Raw genomic sequence first — 23847 nt, 5'->3', positions numbered from 1 at the left:
AGCATACAAGGGACACTCTGAAGATTTCCCGAATGCAACTGACTTTGCTGCAAGGTGGTAAGATTTTGCCACAAAACATTTAATATTCTTGTAGATGTTTATTTATATTAGATCACTGTTTACAATGCAAATTCGAATTATAGATCGTTTCATTGGATGACAGTGGCTAATACCACGTACTAACAATTTCTGTACAGAGAGGTAATTTGGGCTGAGCACTGAAAGTAAAGGTGAAGTGGGCCACATGTTCCTCAGAAGCAACTACCGGCCAAAGAGGCGCTGGGAAGAGACTTACGTTTTCTGCAGGGGTGAAGATTTACTGTCCTGAGAGAGAGAGAGAGAGAGAGAGAGAGAGAGAGAGAGAGAGAGCGCAGAGTGTTTAGGCAGAGAAGTGCAGGTGTGCCTCGCACATCGTCTGCACTGCGGCCAACGTGCCAGCGAGCTGACCATTGGTCCAGTGCAACTGCTGGTCGTACTTCAGGAGGTGACATGCGTATAGGGAGACACTCACAGTAAATGTGGTGAGTTTCATTTGCTTGCCTATTGAGCATTTTCTGAAAGCGTCAGTCAGAGTGAAGGTCTTTTATTTCTCACAGTTAAACAGCATCAGCTAACATTGTGCCTGTATAGCAACAGGGGGCGCCGTCTAAAGGAAGTGAAACATATCTTCTGCAAATCTCGAAATCACATGTCGGGGTAGAACCCGATATTGCATGCTTCATATTTATATAATTTTTTGCAATCTACATGTTTTTTTGAGAATAAATAATTTACGCTATCTAAGTTGTGATTCATTTTAGTAGCACCCCAATAGGAATGATGGTGCTACACTGAAGTGAAATAAAACCACAACACGGTACCTTATTTTATGGAAGTCTCTAAGAGTATGCAGTCAATGGCAGGGTCATCTTAATCATTTGTAGGCACAAAATTGTATTGTGGAGAAAACATTAGGCAACCAGACATGCACACGCCATATGTTACAGACACTGGGGCTTTACAGTTCAGTTAACTGTATTTGTAACTCAGGCGTTTAGTCATGAATGTCACTTAGCTCACGTTCATTAACGCGATCCTTAGTAACTGAACACGATGAATGCAGTGGTCGGTGGTGCGAGGCGGCCGTACTCACACTTTGCGTACGTCGACGGCGCCGTAGCCCACGGGGACGTGCTTGACGCTGCCGCCCATCGCCTCCAGCGCCGCCATCGTCTGCAGCTGCGCCAGCCGCTGGTCCGACTGCCTCTTCCCCCTGGAAGCGTGCCACACGCACGATTCATTAGCAGCTGCTGCACTCACGTTGTGACAGACAAAGAAATATTGGAAGTAGGTATTGTTTAATCTGTTTAACTCGCCGCTCTTTTCATAAATCAGAGATCAATTGCGCGACACGATCTATTTCGAATAGATTGCTTCAGATGAAAACTCCTTCGTGAACCTGTAATTATACGTAACAAAAGTTGGTTCCGATGTAACGTCACAACACTCTCGGTCACTATGTATAATTGCGCGAAATTATCAGACCGTTTCCATATCGATCTATTTAATTGTGTTTACTTTGTCAGTTTTTTCGAGTCGATCAGGTTTTGGTATTTGGTTTCACTCTGTTATTAACATATTCTGGAAGTCAAAACCACCTGTTATTCGCAGTGTCGTAACACGTTTGGTGGGCTTTAGCTTCCATCAACTAAGCCTGAAAACCCGTCGCTGGAACAGTACTCGCCTAAATTATGGCATTAAAGAAACAAAATGCTTTTTGAAGCAAAAAACGAAGCTCCGAGAAGGAATTACCTGAAAAGGACGGAAATCGGTGGATGTAATACACATGTACAGAAAACGAAGTATTACAATTTCAGAAAAATGTGATATTTTATTCGAGAGAAAGAGGTTCACAAATTGAGCAAGGCAATTACGCGTTGGTCCACCTCTGCCCCTTACGGAAGCAGTTGGTCGGCTTGGCACTGATTGACTCAATTTCTGGATGTCCTCTTCACTGATATCGTGCCAAATTCTGTCCAATTGATTCCTCAGATCATGAGAATCCCCATATGATTGGAAGGCCCTGTCAATAATGCTCTAAACGTTCTCAGTTGAAGATATCCGGCGATGTTGCTGGCCAATGTAGGATTTGGCGAGCACGAAGAAAAGGAGCAGAAACTTTCACCGTATGTGGGTGGGCACTATTTTGCTGAAACGTAAGCCGAGGGAGGCTTGCCGCGAAGGGCAACGAAACGGGTCGTAGAATATCTTCGACGTATGGCTGTGTTGTAAGGCTGCCGCGGATCAGAACCAAAGGCGTCCTGCAGTGAAATGTAGTGGTAGCCCAGATCACCACTCTTTGTTAATCAATAATTCAAGAACAGTCTTAATCGCATATTTCCTACCGTTATGTAGACAGGAGTGACACCACTTGCAGTCGACCAATGGTGTAAACGCCCAGAAGATGACCCCTACGTCGGGTTGGAACCAGTATGCGGTATTATAACAATAATAAATGCGATTAAGACTGTTCTTGAATTACTGATTAATCATACTAATCGCTGCTTCTCTCCACAACCACGTTGTCCAAAAATCACTCCTTGTTGCCGGCGATATGGCAGACGACAGTAAGGTTGGTAAACCACCGGTGTCCGGGGCGTCTCCAGACATGTCCGGTCATAGAGGCTCATTTCGAAGTGGGACTCATCGTTGAAGACTACTCCACTCAGTGATAAACTGGTAATGTTTTGTTGCCCTTTATGGCATCCATCCTGTGCTTACATTACGGCAAAATGATGCCCACCTGCAAACGCCTAGCCTTTTCTTTTCGGGATTTTCCCACAGCCCACAGTTCAATACTATACAATGCCGCGCTCCAGACGTACATTCTCAGAAACTAATACTAGCAGACTCCTCTAGGCCAGGCATAGCCTCTTTGATTGTGCTCCGCTCATCTCCTTTTTATGTCCTCCTAGCTTCGTCCGATTAACTTCTCTTGTTCGCGATCACCAATTTCCATGTTAAATTTCTCGCTACACTCATTCCTACTGTTTGTCATTTCTTTGGTCTTGTTCTGTAGTCCGTACTCATTAGACTCTTTGTTCCTTCAACAGACCCTATAATCCCTCTTCACTTCCTCCTAGAATAGCAAAGTCATCAGTGAATATTATCATTTATATTTATTCATTCTGAATTTTAATCGCACCCTTCAACCTTTCTTATATTTCCGTCATTGCTACTTCGATGTTTAGATCCCAACATTAGAACAGTCCCTCTTGTTCCCTTACCTTTTTGAAAGAAAGCTGGTCTTCATCTAACAGATCCTAAATTTTCTCTGTTGTCTATAATATTGCAGTATCATCTTTGGGGAGTTGGGCATATAGTCCGTGCGTCTGACATCTGATAATTCACGCATTAAACGCGTTCGGAAGAGCCCTCCAGTAGCGTGTTATAAAACATGCTGCTTGTATGATATATGTTATATGGACACATGAGTCGTGCTCTCATTGCAGCTTTCTTTACTCCAGTAAGCAACGTCGTGTGTGGAAGGCCATGAATAAAACTTTCGCTATCGTTTAGGTAACACAATTCTTCCGATAACGGAAGATAATGGTTGCAATAATTCACTGTTATCGTTTTTATTGTAGTATTCAGTCTGAAGACGTGTTTTATGATCTTCACGATAGCCTATACCGTGCTAGTCTCTTCATCTCACGTAAGTATTGCATTTTAAATTCATCTGAGCCTGCTTACTATAGCTAAACCTTTGTCTACCTCTATAATTTTTACACCAAGCACTTCGTACCATTACGCAATTGACGAATCCTTCGTGCCACAGTGTATGTTCTATCAACCGGTCTCTCCTTTTAGTCATATTGTGCCACAAATTTCATTTCTCCGCAACTCGAGTCAGTTCCTCGTTAGTTAGTCGATCCACCCATCTAATCTTCTGCATCCTTCAGTGCCAGCAGAGTTCAAAAGCTTGTCTTTTATTCTTGTCTGAACTGTTTATTGACTACTTTTCATTTCCATAGAAAGCTAAATTCGAAACAAATACTTTGAGAAAAGATTTCCTAATATTTAAATTTAATATTCGATATTAACAAATTTCTGATTTTCAGCAATGCATTTAACGTCTTCTGTGCTCTGGCCATTGTCACAGAACTCATCCCCTGCCTTTCATATATCATTACATACCTTTATGTTGATGTACAGAATGATAACTATTGAACTATATGAATAAAACGTAAATTAGTTGCAAACTACGGGGTGCATACACTTTATTGAAGATGTAAACGTCACTACAGGTAATCAGATTTACGTTGTGATATGTTCGATATGCTTGCCACCATTAGCGATGATGTGACGCAGACGAATAGCGAAATTCTGCATGATCCGCTGAAGCGTCGGAACTTCGATGCTGTCAATGACGTCATGAATAGCTGTTTCCAGCTCAGCGATGGTTTTGGGGTTATTGCTGTACACCTTGTCTTTAATATAACCCCACAGAAAGCAATGGCACATGTTGAACATCCAGAGGATATGGCGGCCAATTTAAGCCAATGCCAGTGGCCTCTGGGTACCCCAGAGCCAGAATGCTGTCCCCAAAGTGCTCTTCCAAGACATCAAACACTCACCTGCTTCGATGAGGTCAAGATCCGCCTTGCACGAACCGCATCTTGTCGAAATGAGGCTCAGTTTGGATAATGGGGATGAAATTATCTTCCAAAACATTCACGTACAGTTCGGCAGCCATCGAGCCATCAACAAATATCGCACCGATTATTCCGTGACTGGACATTGCACACCACGTAGTCACCCGTTGAGGGTGAAGATACTTCTCGATCGTGAAGTGCGGATTCTCGGTCCCCCAAATGGGCCAATTTTCCTTATTGACGAACCAATCCAAATGAAAGCGTTATTCACCGCTAAACCAAACCGTACAGCGCGTACTAATTCCCATCATACCCCGCGGCCAACCGTGCAGTTTGAACGTCCTAACACAAACGGTTCAGAAGTTATCACGATTTTATTTCATACAGTTCAATAATCATCACCGTGTAATTAAACTACATACAAACTACACAGCTCGTCATCATCTTAGGATTCTTTCGAAGAGCCGAGTAGGGTGTGTAAAACAATTCGCTAGGAGTTTTCTCTATCTTAATATACTTCTTGCCTTGATATAGTCTACCAATTTCCTCCTTTAGTCTTCAGATCTTCCTTAATCTGATCCAATCATCTTTTTCTGAGTCGTCCTATCGATGCTTTTTCCTGTACGTTTCCACTCAACCAATGCTTTGGCAAGCGGCTATTTTTCATCCTCTTCACACGTCCAAACCACAACTGGAAGAACTTAGCCAGTCATTGACAGACCCACTTTCATATCTGCTCTAAAGTTTTCATTCCTAATTTCATGTAGTCTTCTGCAAGATTGATCGCATGCTGGTAGCTTGCTCAAACTTGCCTTGTTGATTACAGAGAACTCCCAGCTGTATGTCATAATCGGCCCGAGATACGTTTCAAATATGGTCCGTTTGGCTCTCATAGGATCTCCCTTTACCCACACTTGATGGAAAAATTCGGATTTCTTTCTTACTCTGTTCTGTACTTCTATTCTTGCAGTTCTTTCCTTAATATTGTAGTTTCCAGGTAATTGAAAGCATCCACACATTGTTTTCTCTCCATCTAGCTGCCGGCCGGTGTGGCCGTGCGGTTAAAGGCGCTTCAGTCTGGAACCGCGTGACCGCTACGGTCGCAGGTTCGAATCCTGCCTCGGGCATGGATGTGTGTGATGTCCTTAGGTTAGTTAGGTTTAATTAGTTCTAAGTTCTAGGCGACTGATGACCTCAGCAGTTGAGTCGCATAGTGCTCAGAGCCATTTCCATCTAGCTTCAGGTTTCCCTGGACAGACGTCCTGCTCAAAATCGTCGCTACAATTCTGCTGGTGCTCACTGTCAGGTGGTACTCTTTAAACTTGGAGTTGTACTCGTCTAATCTTCCCTCTACCACCAGTTCTGTTTCTCCCCAGGTAGCGACGCCATCACCAGGGACTAACACATTGAGATTACCATTTACTATCGCTTTGATTTCCTTTATAACCACTCCTATAAATGCAATAAAAAGTAACAGGGAAAGTGCACTAATCTGCCTCAGTCCTCTCTCTGTCTCCCTCTCTCTCTCTCTCCCTCCCTCCCTCTCTCTCTCCCTCCCTCTCTCTCTCTCTCTCTCTCTCTCTCTCTCTCTGTGTGTGTGTGTGTGTGTGTGTGTGTGTGTGTGTGTCCTGAAGCAGTGGCTGTGGCTGTATAAATGAAGCTGAAATACACATATGGATCTAATAGACGAAGCAATTACGATACGAGTTGCAATATTTTATCACACAATAATTTATTCAGTATGAAAATAGTTGAAATTTATTACCTACAAATCATAACTGACATCCCTGCTAATTACGTAAGGCCAGGCGGTATGCTATTGAAATAAAAGTCAGGGAGGGGTATTCAAGAAGAATCCCGGAATAATCCCCCAAGACGATACAGCATTCAGTCTCAGTTAAAAGGATGATTGACAATCAGGAATATGCATGACGATGCTATATCGAATGCACGTCTATGAAAGTGCATAACCAAATCAGATAATGTCATGTTGGAAAAAAAGGATCAATCTCATCGTGATCAACTGAAAATTTACTCACTCGGAACCAAACGCAACAGTCTCGGGCTTTGTGATGGATGGAAAATTGGTTTATACGGCAAGAAACTTCGTGTAATATTTGTAGATGGCTTAGAGACAAGGGAGATTTAATAGGTAACTAGAATTTAGCGATTTTACTCGTATTTACGACAGGTCGGTATTCGTTGCGTTGAGACTGTTTAGCACGAGAGGTTCAACGCTTCAGCACCGCTTTCTTATCTCCTTCACTTGTTTTAGTACGAGCATCGGGCAAAAGTCCCTTGTGCGTCACAAAAGTATATGACTGAAGACCACAATTCAGATATTTTCTCGTATTTTTTTTCTCCCTCGATAAGAATCCGTTAGATATCGTATTACGCAACATGTACTGGCTGTTTTTATTAGTGTCTTTATTACTGGACCCCATATTTCAGATATTTTTTTTAGCATTTTTTGCCTCGTTAGGAATCCATTAGATACAGTCTTACACAACTGACGCGAAGATCAATGTGAATTCCGACGATTGTCACTTGTAGAGAGACAACGGGACTGATTGCCATTAACGGACCGGACTTGGACCTTTGAATAAGAGTTCTCGTTGTGGTCGCCTGAACTGACGTCACGTTGTGTTTATAAACATCAGAGACCCACGTTCAGGCTCTTCGGTTCTTGTATCTCTACTGACGACGCTGAGAGTGTCAAGTACGTACATGACACTTGGGACGTAACGTAAGGGAGCTGGTAATAAAACACGTTTTAAAGCTACTGTTAACAATGCCATGGATTTAGACATAACCTTGCTGCGCTGACGGCTAAGCTCACGTGCCAGACACGTGCCTAGTGTGACCGCTCAATGTCATTCAGTACGATCACGACGACACCCCTCGATCGACGTTGGCACTCGTGGTGTCACTCGCCTTCAAACATCGCAGTGGACGTTTGAAAATTCATGACGCTAGCTCAATGGTCGTCAATTGATTTAAATGTTATTCCCGGCTGACTCTTAATTCAATTACTGCCACGGGGGTGAGGAGAAAGAACACATCCTGGTGGTACCAGCATTATGCGTATTTAGATGTTAGATTAACCTGAATGGTTAGCAATGTTCCAGCGATTCTATTCGAACTCTATGCTGATGTACCGACAAGGAGCATTTTCGCAGATAAACATGCAAGTACGTAATGGATGTTCAGTTTCTCAATAAGGTTCGTCGCACTCACACATTATACATCCGCTGTAAGAACAATTTCATGGATTTACATTTTTGGTGTCCCCAATATTGGTTGGCTAAATATTATGACGATACGTTTTATACAACCTCCACAAATATTGTATATCATGTAGTCAAGGCTACGTAATGAATCCGAAATCGTGGGTTAAATTGAAATGTAGTTTGTTTATTAACACTTTTCTTTTCACTAACTAAATATGAAATATGAATCGGGATTGGAGGTGATGATCCTATGATATCTGGTAGTTAATGAGCGAACTATTTTTATGCTGGTGCGTTGTTTGTATCAGTTACCCCGGCAACCGTCCAAGGATAAGATTCTCTTAATGTTCCGCGCACGCGCGTTTCACAATTTTACAAAATGCAGAATTACGTAAACTATAGGTTTCCGTTGCGTACAACTTTCGTGGGTTCCACAACCATAATAGTTTCCCAAGAGTACTTTCCCAGCTAACACAAAGTTCGAATTATGTTGTCGGAATCATTTTCACTTCACCCGAGAATAACCGCCTCTGATCACTTCGTCACACGTAATGTATTTTAAACGTGCTTGAAGACTCTTTAAATAATCTCCTTAACGAATTTCGCAGTCGCGTACCACTTTTTCATCGACTAGCCCGATCGCGATAACTGAAGGTAGAGAGCTCAATAATGTGTTACATGTTCTTTTATATGTATTAAAAAACAAACGCGCCCCTATATCTTTCTGTCCCGCTTGGTCTTTGCTACTTTGCTTTTTATTACGTTTCATTATATTGCTTCTTAGTAATACTGTGCAGTTATTAAAGTTTCGTATTACTTTCCCCTTTTTAATTCTTCCAAAATAAAGTCTATTTATCCCCCATTTTAATTAATATGATGCCAATTGACACGTCTGCCCGCAAAGTACCGTTATACTAGCCAGAATGAATACTTGCACTGCACTAAAGTGCTTTTGACAGCCATCTAAATACACAGTGTGAGGTAGCTAAGACGGGTCAGCGCGAACATACCCAGAATGACGGTGGGGTTGTCGCCCAGTATAGAGGACAACAAGGACAATTTCCGGACGTTCAGAACTAATTTTTATCGTTTATAATCGCCGAATTACGACACCGACTTAGTTCATTACTGATGGAACTGTGTACCTTTTTCTGTGATATTTGAAAGACCTTCTAAGAGAAGCTTCACTACATAACATGTATTGATCGAATAATATGAAGATAAGAGTGCCGCGAACCATTGTCCCGCCGTCGGAAGAAAAGGCCCCTTTCTGTTATACCAGATGTAAGCAGGCACGTAGCTCACAAGGGAAACTAGCCGTTGCACCCCGCTCAGATTTAGTGGTAAGATGGTCCAGTGGGTAGCCCGTAAAAAACTGAACACAGATCAAGCGTGAAAACAGGAAGGTGTGCTGAACAGCAAAATAAAAAAAAATATCAGTGAACGGTCCAAGGACAGGAAGTGCAATGCAGAGCAGCTGGAGAGCTCAGGGGCTTAGTGCTTACCTGACCGGCACGGTAGCTCAGCTGGCTGGTCTCTGCAGTGAAAAACTGAGTGAGGGGGTCAGAGTCGGAATTCAGTGAATGTCACGTGACGTCTGCTACGATCAAATACAACGAACCATAATGGGAAAGAAAGAAAGAAAGAAAGAAAAGATCACGGTGTCTGACTGTTAAGCGGGTGCGCCGTTTCAAAACTATATGTCATTTGCTTTTATTTTTTTCGCAACAACATGAACTGTCCATCCGGTCATTGAAATATTTTTCCTCTTTCTGTATTCTTGGCAACTGTCATACAATAGATTGATTATAGAATAAAAGTCATGTGGTAAGAATACGTTACCGTCGCAAATAAATGTGATGAATAGTGAGAGCAGGAGGGATACCACATAGACGTCTCTCAGAAATGAAAACAACAAATAAACAGGTGTGAACTGTGTTACAACAAAGGAATTCCAGATTCAAAACTCCGAAAATGGAACGCAACTTCAAAAAAGTTAGAAACATACGTTTTGTCAGAGTACAGAGAGACTGTGTGATTGTGCAACCGTTGTGTTCATTTGTTGAAGCTTATGTGACAAACTATTATGTTTTCATCATTTCCTTGGCAGTGATCACATTCACCATATTCATACGAACACCTAAATCGGGCAAGGAGGCATATCTCACTCACTTACCAGGCTTACAAATTAGGTGCGTCGGTAAGAGATTCGTATCATATGACACTTGTACTGTCACTAATGCCGTGTATGACATGCCAGACGTGTTTTCTGGTGGAGGATTTTGTTGACTTGTCGCCTTGTCGCCATCGTTTGCGGTTCCCATTCGAAATCCACTTCCTTTCGGCTGCTAATAGAGTACTTGCGCAGAATCAACTGCCATTATAGGCCTCTTTCTTACACCTCGCTGTTGCAAACGGACACAGATTTGAATACGGTGAACAGCGAAAGAAAAAAAATTGATACCACGGAGGTTCGAACACAGCTCCCCTGCTTGGAAGCCCACCGCAGGGATCACTGAACCACGGCGCCATTGTTGTATCAAACTGATCTATATTGCTATTTTTGTGTTTGGACCATTCACTGTGTCTATCTCGCTTTTTCTTTCACGATTCAGCACACCTTCTCCCTGTTTTCTTGCTGATCTGTGTTGGGTTTTGACGAGCTGTCCACTGCGTCCTCTTAGCATTAAATCGCAGTGTTGCAATTCGGCGACTATAAATCGTAAGCATTAGCTGTGAACGTCAGGAAATTTGCCACATTGTCGCCTATAGCCGCACCTCGTTATATTTACTCATTCTGGACATATCTGGGGAGGCACGTCTTAGCTCCCTCAACCTGCGTAACCTGACAATGTCGCAACAGCCAAAGCAGATGCGTAGTGAGAAATAATTAATTCTCTCAGTATATGGCCACAGAGCTAGTGGAAAAATAGTTTTAGTCCTTAAACAAACTCTTAGCAGCGATGGAATCCAAAGAAAACATATCAACTGCCTAGATCTTCTTTTATTATTAGCATGAAAATCACCACAAGAGATATTTTAAAATTAGTACATTATGTCAAGACTGAAGAAATTGTTAGATAAAAAAAGAGGTATTTAACTGAATACGAACAAAATATAAAATGACGGTAGATGAAGGAGGCAAAGGTGAATACAATCGTCTAAAAAATAAGATTGACAGAAAGTGCAAAATGAAAAAGCGTGAACGCCTAGATAAGAAACGCCAAGCTTTAGAAACACACACCACAATGGAGAAAACATACGGGTACAAGAATACATTAAAGAGAAGTGCCCGTACAAACTTCAAGAACTCAGATCGCAAGTTAGTACCAAGCAAAGAAGGAAAATCTAATATATATATACTGTACAAGGGAGCCGAACATAAAGACAATTTTATAAATGTCGTTAGAACGGTAAGCAGTGGTTGAGAGTCTGTTCTCCAGATTATTCAATCTGTACATCTAGCAAGCAGTAAAGGAAGCCAAAGCTGAATTTGTAGAAGGAATTAAAATTCAGTGAGAAGAAATAAAGACTTTGAGTTTTACCGATGACGTAATTCTGTCAGAGGCAGCGAAAGACTTGAAAGTACAGCTGAACGGAATGAACAGTATCTTGAAAGGCGAACGTAAGATGCAGATTAACTAGTGCCATTAGTCGAAGTAAATCAGACGGTGCTGAAGGTATTACATTAGGAAATGAGAAACTACAAGTAATAAATTGGGCAGCAAAATAACTAACGATGGCCGAATAAAGGAAGATATCAAACGCAGACTGAAACAGGAAGAAAAGATATCTGAAGTAAGGGAAATGTTTTAACAGCGAATGTAAATTTAAATATTAAGAATTTTTTTCTGGGTATATTTGTCTGGATGTGAAACGTGGACTTCAAGGAGTTCAGATAAAAAGAGAATTGAAGCTTTTGAAATGCGGCGGTATAGAAGAATGAAGATTGTAGGGGCAGTCGCATAACTAATGGGGAAATACTGAACGGAAAGGTGTCCAGACTGGATTATTTAAAAACATTAAAAAGTTAAGACGATGATTTTAATGTTTCAGGTGTTCCACATAGTCTCCCCGACACTTGAGTTCAATGCATAGAACGTTCTTAGAATCATGTGAAACTATCAGAAAAGCACTTCTTCGCGATTTTGTACAACTCGTGTGTCACACTGCTCGTATGTCGGTTATGTTGCACCATCATGTGAATTCCTGCACATTGGTTTTCGTGGTACGTTCGTATTCGTAACATCGTCTCGTCGCCGGTGATGATTTTCTCCAGAAATTAATTGCCCGCATTATGCATTTCAATCACGGCGCTGCAGGCGTCCTCGCGTCATTGTTTTTGTTCGGAAGGCGAGGCGTGCGGCATGAACATTGGCCACACTTTTCTCTTCTTAAAAACATTCTGGAGAATGTCCTGCACGTAAGCCCACTATTTAACACTGCGTGGTCACAGCTGACTGATCGCATGCAGGTCTTTCGTTGTTTACAGTTGTCAGCTGCCACCACAGCTACTGTGCTGCCGCCGCTTGTATGTCAGGAATAAAACCAATCTTTGAACTTTTTGGACTGGCGGTGTACGGTATAAATTTACTAATTAAGAAAACAAGCAAGCGGTTGATAGGTCACGTCTTGGGATGTCAAGGTATGTTTAGTTTAGTAATGGAGGGAAGGATGTCGGGTAAAAATCGCAGAGCGAGACTAATGTTTGACTATAGCAAGTCGAGCCACGCGGGCGTAGGTAGCAGCAGGTACGCAGAGATGATGATGACTGCAAAGGATGGACCAGCTGGGAGACATGGATGGATTCAGACTTCGTTCTGAAGTCCACAACAACTTCAGCAACAACAACAACAATAACAATAACTATGACAACAGTATATCAAGGAAGAAGTTAATCTAGTTGTGTGGGTGTCACATAACGAAATATTGTACTATTGTGCGGATTTCATAGTTCCCTGATTGATATAATTTTACAGTTAATGGTATAAGATTTACAATTAGAAATACGTAAGTAAATCCGGTCTTCCCTTCTCATCTACGTGCAACACGGCGGACGATAAAGATACGCGGGCGCTGAAGACTTCTTTACTCGGAGACCACAGTTGATTCTCCGGGTAATACATAGATCACCAATATGGGGACGAGAAGGACATATTTAGTCTTAATTGGAAGACTATTCTACAGCTCTCAACGAAATTATCGTGCAGACGTTATATCACAAAATACAAATTATTACAATTTCGGAAAAATTGGATGATTTATTCAAGGAAAAGAGCTTCACAAACTGAGTCAGTCAGTAACGCTTACGTCCACCTCTGACCCTTCTGCAAGCAGTTATTCAGCTTGACATTGATTCATAGAGCTGTTGCATGTCCTCCTAAAGTATATCGTGCAGCAATATGTCCAATTGGCTGGAATCTCATTGACTGGAGTAGAATTGCCTTCGATGCTGAGTCCCGCTTCGAGTGGAGTCCAGGCGACCATCGAAGACATGTCTGGAGAGGCGCCTGACAGTGGTGGGTAATCACACCGAATGTCGCCCGCCTTGCGGCCCCGCAATCAGGTGTGATAGGCTTGTGTGCCAAGTCTTTCCACAGCAGGACGCCTTTGGTGGTCATCCGCGGCACCCTCATGGCACAGCGGTACGTCGACGGTGTTCTGCGTCCCGTTTTCTTGCTCCTCATGGCAAGCTATCCTGCGCTTACATTCAGCAAGGTAGTGTCAGCACTCATACAGGATGAGTTTCTACTGCATGCCTCCTGCTTGCCAAACCGTACCTTAGTCAGGAAGGTCGCCAGACCTCCCCCAAACGAGTACGTTTGTAGGATATCCCTCGAAGGAACATTCAACAACTCTATGAATCAATGCCAAGCCGAATAATTGCTTGTATAAGGGCCACAGGGAGTCCAATGCGTTATTACTTTGCTAAATCTGTGAAGCTCTTTCTTTTGAATAAATCATCCATATTTTGTGAAATTGTAATCATTCGTTTGTGTGTACATGCGCATCGCTACTACCAGTTTCAGCACCATTCCGGGAATTCCTTCGAGTTGCGTCTTTTTTTTTGTCTTAGAGCGTACATAGAAATTAGTACGACACTGTAACGGTATCTTCTCTGTCATGTGACGAAAACAGGCAGTGGCAGAAGTACGTTCGGAGTACAGGCCTACTAATGATGATAGTGTGTAACAAAAATGAGCTTTTTGTGAACAAATAAATGGAGTACATCGCAGTCAAAAAATACACGTAAGCTAGAAAACAGGCAAACGGAAACATAAAAAGCGAAAAATTCCACAAAATTAACATCAAGCTTTGCTATCAATCTGGACTAGTGATATCGATGTACACATTGATTCGAAGATATCGAAAAGCAATGCCTTACACCAATGTTTCAGTGGAGCTCGTACTTTTATGGCAAGCGGAGTGTAGGCTCTTGGTAAACATAAGAAGGCAAAGTCAGTAAGGCAGCATATATTTTGTAGAAACCTTGCAAGCTTATGGGCAAGTCAGACACAGACGATGGTCACTTGTTGCAAGGGTCAGCTGTGTGGCCGTACTCACACTTTCTGCACGTCCACGACTCCGTAGCCGACTGGGACGTCCTTGACCTTTCCTCCCATGGCCTCCTTGGCCAACATCGTCTGCAGCTCCGCCAGCCGCTGGTCGGACAATGTGCGCCTCCTGGAAGCGAGATGGAGAGGCTCAAGTTATCCGTGAAAACTGAGGGAAAGGATACAAAGCGAAAGAAGTCTATTTCATCATCGCCACGTCCTTTCAAAACACACGAAAGTAGCCGCTCACTGCTACTGTTTTTACGAAATTCTGGCAGAGATTGTAAAACTAAACCTAGCAACTAGCGGATTTGGTGAATGTAAGTGACCACATGCACTAGTAAGATGCCACAAAATGGTACGCTGGTTGCTCAAGCACAATTATTTTGTAGAAAAGTATTCAGTTACCACAAGCGCATTACCATGACTGTCAATACTAGATTTAATTGAAACAAAAACGTAACTGGCATATTAAGGGAGGACACACTGAAACCAACGAAAATTGTGAAATTTTTTTATTGGCCCTTCATTTACTACATGATACTGAAATTTCAATTCCTAAATATTACGTACCAATTCCACTCCCAAGTGTGATAAAAATAGTAGTTGGCAAAAGCTTGCACGGGGCCATACCTCTTTCTTTTTCTGTATTTCCTCATATTATTTATTTCTGTGGCTTTTTCTTCCAGTTTTATACAATTATCATGCAGGGAAAGCTAGTGTAGTACATCAGGAAGGCTGTGAAATACATCACAGCCATTCATTTTGTATTCTTTGATTTATGGTGTTTGTTTACAAGTGGTTGCTAAAGATTAACGTTTAGGAAAGTTGTGTGCAGATCTATTATTACAACCTGAAGCATGTCTCGTTCCAGTAAAGTGTAATTATTAAGCATTAATAATTTTGGCAGACAAGACCTCTATAGAGGCTAAATTTGATCCAAGAACTTTCACACTGTATATATCGAAAGAACTTGAAAGCAGGAGATTTGCTGCCGCTGACGTTATTGCTGCTCAGATCAAACACGGAAGACAAGCAAAGAAAAGACTGCTTCAGGATGAAGAAGGGTACGCATAACGTTTCCACTTGTTCACCCAAAGAAGGTAAGGCCTTATACAAACACTGCCAATCTTTGATTCAGATTTCCCGTAACTCACATTTTAACAAATTTATGTAATTTCTTCTCACAAATAACTGATGTTAGGGTACTTAAATTTGGCATGCAGGTAGTCAATGCCGTAGTGAAATATTTTATAGAAGGAATTTTCATTTAAAACAATAGTACGGCTTTTATGTAAGACAAAAGCCCTAAACTTTGCTGAATTTTTTTTACAGACATTTGGTTGGTTGGCTGATTTTGCGGAGGAGATCAAACAGCGATGTCATCGGTCCACAGATATTTGGAGAGCTGTAAAAATCCAGCAAAAGAAGGTATCAAAATTTTGTTCCACAGATATTTGTAATAATGCTCAAATTTTATAGAGAAATGCATTAATTTCGGTCTGATAGATTTTTCAAAACTGGAACATTTTTACTACCTTATTGAAAAAAATTCCGTTATTTGTTACTTAAAACATATAACGACAATAAGCATGCAAACCTGTGTGTATATCCACGTAACATTTCACAACAACTGTACCGAATTTAGTTCATTGCCTTCAAAACTTTGGACTTTATAAGGTTTTTTCAAGGTATTCCAATTTCGCATACGCCCCTCTTTAATTTGGGAAACAAAATTTCGCATAACAATTCCGACTGTATCTCAGATCTGAGATGACACCACCTCAGTGCTGAAATGTACTTGTTGTCACACCTTGTGCAGAAACGCACCCCTGCCGTGAGCACTGAGCGATTCCACCCCTCTGTTCCGAAGGAGCGCCCTGCCAACCTGAACACTTTGAGCTTTCAAGTTGCTGTCTCTATACTGCGTTGGGTAGCACAGCGAACTTTGCGCATTTTAGATGTAGCAAAAGATGTTCATAATTAGGCACGTGTGATTATATATACCGGCCGGGGTGGCCGAGCGATTCTAGGCGCTACAGTCTGGAACCGCAAGACCGCTACGGTCGCAGGTTCGAATCCTGCCTCGGGCATGGATGTGTGTGATGTCCTTAGCTTAGTTAGGTTTAAGTAGTTCTAAGTTCTAGGGGGCTGATTACCTCAGAAGTTAAGTCCCATAATGCTCAGAACCATTTTTTGATTATATGCAATCCCATTAAATTGATGCCGGAAGAAGGAAACGAAGAAGCGAAACTCTCATGGCGCATGGAAAGGTTGCGGGAATCGCTAGCTATTCTACTTGATAAGTGAATTGAAGAGCCGAAGCCACCATTGAAGAAACGTATCACCAAATTTTATAAGCGTCAAGTAATAAAATAATGGTGATTGGTATTTTCTGCTACATATCTTTGGTATTCGACTGTGTGAATCACAGTACTCTTCAAGATAAATTGAAGTTTTATGGGATTAGTGGAATAGCCAACTTTGATTCCATAAGGAACTACTGTGCACAGCGACTGCAGACTATAAGTAAGAAGAGGCACACAGCAATTACTTGCAATCCCATTACTATTTATTAGTCTTGCATGTTTAGATTTCAGCTATAAGTTACCATCTTCCGTAGTGAAATACAAGGAAAATTACAGAAACAGAATTTACTTTACATAGAACAATAAGTAAAACACCAGGTAATCCAATAGAAGTTATCCATTTTGGTCAACAGACCATTTGACTCTTTCTGCAATCAGCATAATACAGTTGGAGCTATACCATATCTTTATGTATGAAATTTTACATCAGTAGAGAGCTTTTGTATGTTCTTTTAAATGAACCTGGTTAAATCAGCCTTGTCATGTTAATCTTCATTATTTCGCTATTATGTTAGCAGATCTTCATAAAAATTGCTTGTAAGGACTTTTATATTAAATACGTAGTGGATCACTTAACCACTATGATATGAGGTTTTAGCTTTTGACGAATTTCAAATTGGTTCGTACTATATTTTATAAAGACGATCTTCAACAAGAATTTTAAATTTATTAATTTTTATTTCTACAGTGATGTAAGAATTTTGTATAAGATAGTTGTATGGACGTATTAATGCTCCCTGGCGTTGGTTTTGATCGATCGCTTCACCACTAAAATACGAGCAAGCACGTTCTAAGCTGGCATTTCCTGAAAACTGCAAAGTGAATTGCTAATATGCTTGTTGATTTTAGATAGTTTTTTACATTACTGTATTGAAATGAAACTCTGCTACTTATTTCGTAACACAGAGGGCGTTACTTGGTGTATGTGATGTAAAATAAGGCTGTAGTACATGCTGTAAACAATCGCCTCAGTTCCTTTCTGCCTATACACCACTGAGATCATATGACGACTTGTACTGCCACCAGTTTGTTGGATGTAACTCAAATGGTATGTTGGCCAGAATGGATAGCTAGTATTGGATAACATGATGTTTTACTTATTGTTCTATGTAAAAGAAATTAATTCTGATTCTGTAATTTTCCTTCTATTTTCGCGCTTAAGATGGCTATTTATAGCCGAAATCTAGATATGCAAGAATAATAAAAACCAATCGGATTGCGACTGACTGCTGTGTGCCTGGAGCCTAGATCGTCAATATTCCGTGCTGGCTGCAGGCCCTGCCCATAATCCTTCAAACGTTCTCAACTGGGAACAGATCCGGCGACCTTGCTTGCGAAGGAAGGGTTGGGAAAGCACGAAAACAAGCTACAGAAACTCTCGCCGCGTGTGGGTGGACGGTATCTTGCTGAATTGTAAGCCCGGAACGGCTTGCCATGAAGGGAAACAAACCGGGTGTCAGTCAGGTTGGTATAGCACAGCTGTCTGGGGCCTCTACTGACACACCTTCGCTGGTCGCTGAGGCCCCGAATCTCATTGAGTGGAGTAGAATTGTCTTCACTGAAGAGCCTCGCTTCTAACTGAGCCCTGACGACCAGCGAAGACGTGTCTGCAGACGCCCTGAACAGTGGTGGGATACCAGCCTGACCGCCCCCGCCAAACTTCCCGACAACCAAGAGTGACGGTCTAGGGTGCCATTTCATTTCGTAGCAGGAACCCTTTGGTTGTCATCCACGGCAAGCTAACAGCTCGACGGTACGTCGACGATATTGCGCGTTCCGTCTTGTTGCCCTTCGTGAGAAGCCATCTGGGCTCACTTTCAGCAAGATAATGCCATCCCGCACAGGCCGAGAGTTTCTGCTGCTCGTCTTCGTGCTTGCCAAACCATACCTCGGGCAGAAACTTCGCCAGATCTCTGCCCAGTTGAGAACGTTTGGAGCCTTATGGACAGGGTCCTCCAGCCAGATAGAGATTTTGAAGGAGTTACGCTCGAACTGTACAGAATTTGCACGATATTCCTTAGGAGGAATGAAAAGCCGAATAACTGCTTGCCCCAGGGCCAGAGCTGGACCAGTGCGCTTTGGCAGTTTGTAAAGCTCGTTGTTTTAGATTAATCATCCATTTGGGGGGGGGGGTGATCATTTGTTTGATGTACGTCACATCTTAAGAGTTCCGTCCCGTTCGTATAATTCCTTCGTGGTACGTCTCATTTTTTTTCTTAGAGTGTATGTTTTAGGTAGATATACCATTTGCTGGCTGGAGCGTTGGAGCGGGCCTGAACGCGCAGTGGCTGTGAAGGCTGTTTGCCAAAACGGTGACTGTCTTGCTGCTGCGACCCAGGAATACCGTTGACATTTCAACCTTCGACAGAGTGATCCTGTATAGTTGACACACACAATCAGGTTATGAGTAGAAAACTTTGAAGAAACAGGAAGTCCAGTTACCCTGAAATCTCCAGGAAAATCCAGAAATTGTCAGTAACATGGAAGAATAGAGGAGGTGCAAAATGTAATCAAAGAGTCCAAAGCCTTATGTAAGACAAATTGCGGCAATGGTGGGAGTGTCCAGTCCTAGTATGCACAGAATTTTACGGAATGATTTAAAGTTGCAGTCGTACAAGATACAGATTGTAGAAGAGTCAAATGGAATTGATTATGAAAAGCGAATAACTTTGTGTATTGAAATTTTGGCTAGAATTAGGGATTTGTGGTGAGCACATTTTCATCTGAGTGGTTATGTGAACAAACTAAACTGTCGTTGTTGGTGCCTGGATAATCCTCAGAAATCAACGTTCCTGATACAGTGTGGTATGCAAACACTGACACGTATCACCGCTATGCTGCCATGGTTGACATGTTCTTCGCGTCTGAGTCGAACAATTTCCTGCAGACGAGTACTGGTTACAGCTAGATGGTGGAGGGGGAACAGCTTAGCATTTAACGTCCCGTCGACAACGAGATCTTTAGAGATGGGGCACAAGCTGGGATTAAGGAAGGATGGGGAAGGAAATCGGCCGTGCCCTTTCAAAGTAACTATCCCGGCATTTGTCTGAAGAAATTTAGGGAAAACACGGAAAACCTAAATCTAGATCGCCGGATGCGTGTTTCAACCGCCGTCCTCTCGAATGCGAGTCCAGTGTGCTATGCACTGCGCCCCCTCGCTCGGTAGCTAGATGATGGTACGTCTGATTGTGCTCGAACTTCAGTGGCAGCAACTTGCAGAACGTTTGTTAACCACAGCATTTCAAGCAATGGGGACATTTGGTTGCCTCCCACATCTGCCGAGTGATTGTGGTTACTTCCTTTCCGGGTTCCCGAAACACACCGTGTATGCTAGACGTCTGCACACAATTGCCGAACTGAAAGACACCAGTCGTGCAAAATTCAGAAATGTTATCACACAGATGCTTGAATGTGGCATGAACGATTTACAGATTGTCTGGGTGTCAACGTGGCAATATACAAGACATTATTTTTTAAAACATGAAGAGTGCGTGAAATGGCAGTACACAAGTTTTTCTTTTTGAGAGCGAAAATAATCCTCGGTGTGTTTCGCTATGCTTATATCGGCCCGTTTTTTTTTGCCACACCTTGCATATAGCACTATATGTAAAATTCAGAAAGAGGTAGAGAGGTTGAGAGAGAGAGAGAGAGAGAGAGAGAGAGAGAGAGAAAGAGAGAGAGAGTGGGAGAGGGAGAGGTAGAACCTGACTCCTTCATTACCATTTCCCGAGTTTCAAATTATGTCTGCTCGTGTACAGTGTGGAGAGAAACAACCCGATTACACTTAAGTGAACAAAGTCTTGAGATAGCGATATTCACATATACAGATGGCGGTAGTATCGCGTACACAAGGTATGAAATGGTAGTATATTGTTGGAGCCTTCATGTTTACTCAGGTGAGTCATGTGGAAAGGTCTCCGACGTGTTACGGCCGCACGTCGGGAAACAACAGACTCTGAATGGGGACTGGTAGTCGGAGCAAGACGGACCGGGCACTTCGTTTCGAAAATCGTTAGCGAACTCAGTAATACGCGATCCACAGTGTCAACATTGTGCTGAGCATATCATATGTCAGGCGTTGCTTCTCACCACGGGCAACACAATGGCCGACGGCCTTGACTTAATGACCGATAGCAGCGGCGTCTGCGTAGAGTAGTCAGAGGCAACACTGCGTGAAATAACCGTAGAAATCAATTTGGTACGACGAACGTATGCGTTAGTACAGTGCTACAAAATCTGGCGTTAATTGGGTAGGCAGCAGACGACGGAAGCGAGTGCCTTTTCTGACACTGTGACATCGCCTTCAGCAGCCTTCCCTGGCCTCGTGACCATACCGGTTGGCCCCTGGACGAATGGAAAACGTTGGGCCGGTCAGATGAGCCCCGACTTCAATTGGTAAGAGCTGACAGTAAGGTTCCAGTGTGACGTACAGCTCACGAAGCCGTGGACCCAAGTTGTAAGAAAGGCACTGTTGAAGCTGGTGGTGGTTCCATAATGGTGTGTTGTATTTACATTTAATGGACTGGGTCTTCTGACCCAACTGAACCGATCATTGACTAGAAATGACTATGTTCGACTAACAGGAGACCATTTGCAAACATTGAAGGACTTCACGTTCAAAAAGAACAACGAAATTTTAATGGATCACCATGCGCCACGTCATCGGGCAACAATTGTTCATGATTGGTTGGGAGAACGTTTTGGACAGTTCGAGCGAATGTCTTGGTCAACCCGGTAGCCCGACATGAATCCCATCGTACATTTATCAGACATAATCGAGTAGTCAGTTAGTGCACAAAATTCTGCATCGACAACACTTCTGTAATAGTGGACGGCTGCAGAGGAAGGCATGACTCAGTATTTCTGCAGGGGACGTCCAACGCCTTGTTAAGTCGATGCCACGTCGAGCTGCTGCACTAGACTGGGTAAAAGGAGGTCCGATACATATTACGAGGTATCCAGTACAATATCGAAGCAATATAGTGGTTGTCGATGCGAAAAACTCTTTCCACATAATAATGGTCGGGTATGTAGTGTTGTCGACCTACTAGTCGAATACTATTGTCGCACATCAGATTAAGTTAATTAGAGATTAACAAGTCTTCCAGACCAGTTACTACATTAATAAATATTTACTATAATTTGATTTATGGTTGTTTTGAACGACAGTTACCAAATAGACCATTACGGTTGCCTGGTATGGACATACTGTACATATATTTCCCAATCGTAACTGGAATTTATTCAGAAGCTACTAATTTTCGTTAAGATGGCGTTTTCACTTGCAAGGGAGTGGTTTGTACTGTGATCGGTCCTTTGAATATCAAAACGCCGGTGAGGCACCACAGAATCGGTTCTGGCAGTTATTAGAAGTCAGTATCAGTCAACATAATACAACTAAACAATTTTTCCAAAGCCGTGCAAATGGGTGCAGTTAGGTTGGCTGTGAAAAGTAGTGCCCTCTGTGCAGTCGGCCGAGTTCTTCGAATGGCGATGTTTTAAATTATCTCAGGAGGGAGAACTCTGCCTCTCTGCGAGTAGATACTTCTGTCTTTCTGTAGCCAGTGTAGCCGATGTCCAGCACCGTGTGGCCATAACTTCCAGGAGCCACATTGAGAAAGTTTAACTGATTGCTGCAGGAAGCAAAACGGCCGATAAGAGACAGACGGTTAGTCGGAGAAACAATTACTTATCTTGTTGCTCGCTAGTCGCGACACAACGAACGCCTCCATGCCTCTACTAAGGTAATCTGCCACGTTCTTCTGCAATGTGCCACCACTGCTAGACAGTGGGCTACCTAGGTCGATACCATCCTCACCGGCGTTTCACAGTTGGCAACGGAAGCTCATCCTATAGGCAGGCGCCAGTAGCAGTCTCATACGGACCCGGTGGAACCAATGATGCGCGCCCGCTGAGACATACCTCCAGGGGCTCCGACTGTGAGGCCCCTCTGCTGGCCCGATAGAGGATGGCCGGCGGCAGCTACGTGGCCCAGTCTCTGTCGCAGTCTTCGGTCTTACTCAGCCTTCGACACTTTGCTCGTACATTACTAGAGGCAGCCTCACATTACTTGACGCTCTTTTACTTCCTGTAATAGTTGGACTTTACTGCTGCTTGTTCTTTTGTTAAGTTCCTTCGCAATGCTTGGAGAAAGCTGCTGCTGCTGCACCACTCTGCACCACTCTGTAGCGCACCTCTCTTTATGACGGTGTATGAAGCAGTACGCAACAGATAGTATCTCTCTCGCTTAGTTACGTGTTTTATGTCTTCATTTTGTGTCCAGATGTTACTTATGCACGTGGTTTTCCTTGATTGAGCGAGCATTGTCTCCCGGTCCCGTAAAAGCGGATCTCCACTAAGGCAAACTAGGTGGGACGTTACGTGCTACATGTCGCCAATTTTAATTATTCTACATGAAACTGTTCTACAAAGTTGCTGATGCCCCGAAAATGTGTTGCCCGCTATCGCATGATGCAAGTTGTGTGTGTTTGTAGCATGCGGCTCAGTCAGTTCCTCTGAAGCAACATGAGAGCAAAGCACCATGTCTTCACCAACGTCTTATAAGAAGCCAGTAGATCATATTACAAACCAGTTCCCTCCTTCTTCAGGTTATGTATCACTACAACTATACTACAACTACAAACACACTGAATATGATTGAATTACCTTATAGCTCCCTAACACGAACCTTGCTCAAGAGTCCTCCAGGGCTGGTGGTTTACAGTTTTTTCTTGCTTCATCAATGTCTTATAAAAAACTAGTAGATCATAATGGAAACTATTTTCCTCCTTGTTCAGGTAATGCACCACTTTTCTTTAACTGTTGTAGTTTTTTTTTACATTTATGGTAGAATACTGTTGTTCATAAATTCTTCATTTTCTTGTTTGCTTCCAAAACACTACAATCACATCTTTTAGCGGGCTGCTCCAGCTTATCGTTTCTCAATTTAGTGCCTTTGTAATCACTACTTTTGGCGACTGTTATAACTAATTTATATCTTTAATGCTTGGTAGTATGTTTGAAACTAAATGTTTAAACTTCTTTCTCCTTTGCTGTTCAT

General features: G+C 42.5%; 1 protein-coding gene across 1 annotated transcript in view; it reads right to left on the bottom strand.

Moving 5' to 3' along the window:
• LOC124625774 overlaps positions 1-23847 on the bottom strand; it is a 103878-nt gene that overhangs the window by 12797 nt on the left and 67234 nt on the right. The window contains exons 2-3 of the mRNA XM_047149215.1: positions 14429-14548; positions 1133-1252 (exon numbers count right to left, since the gene is read on the bottom strand). Of these exons, the coding sequence (XP_047005171.1) occupies positions 1133-1252; positions 14429-14548 (240 nt within the window). The remainder of the gene's footprint in view (positions 1-1132; positions 1253-14428; positions 14549-23847) is intronic.

The sequence above is a fragment of the Schistocerca americana genome, chromosome 8, assembly GCF_021461395.2.
Source record: "Schistocerca americana isolate TAMUIC-IGC-003095 chromosome 8, iqSchAmer2.1, whole genome shotgun sequence".
NCBI lineage: Eukaryota > Metazoa > Arthropoda > Insecta > Orthoptera > Acrididae > Schistocerca > Schistocerca americana.
This window is presented reverse-complemented; position numbering and strand designations above follow the sequence as displayed.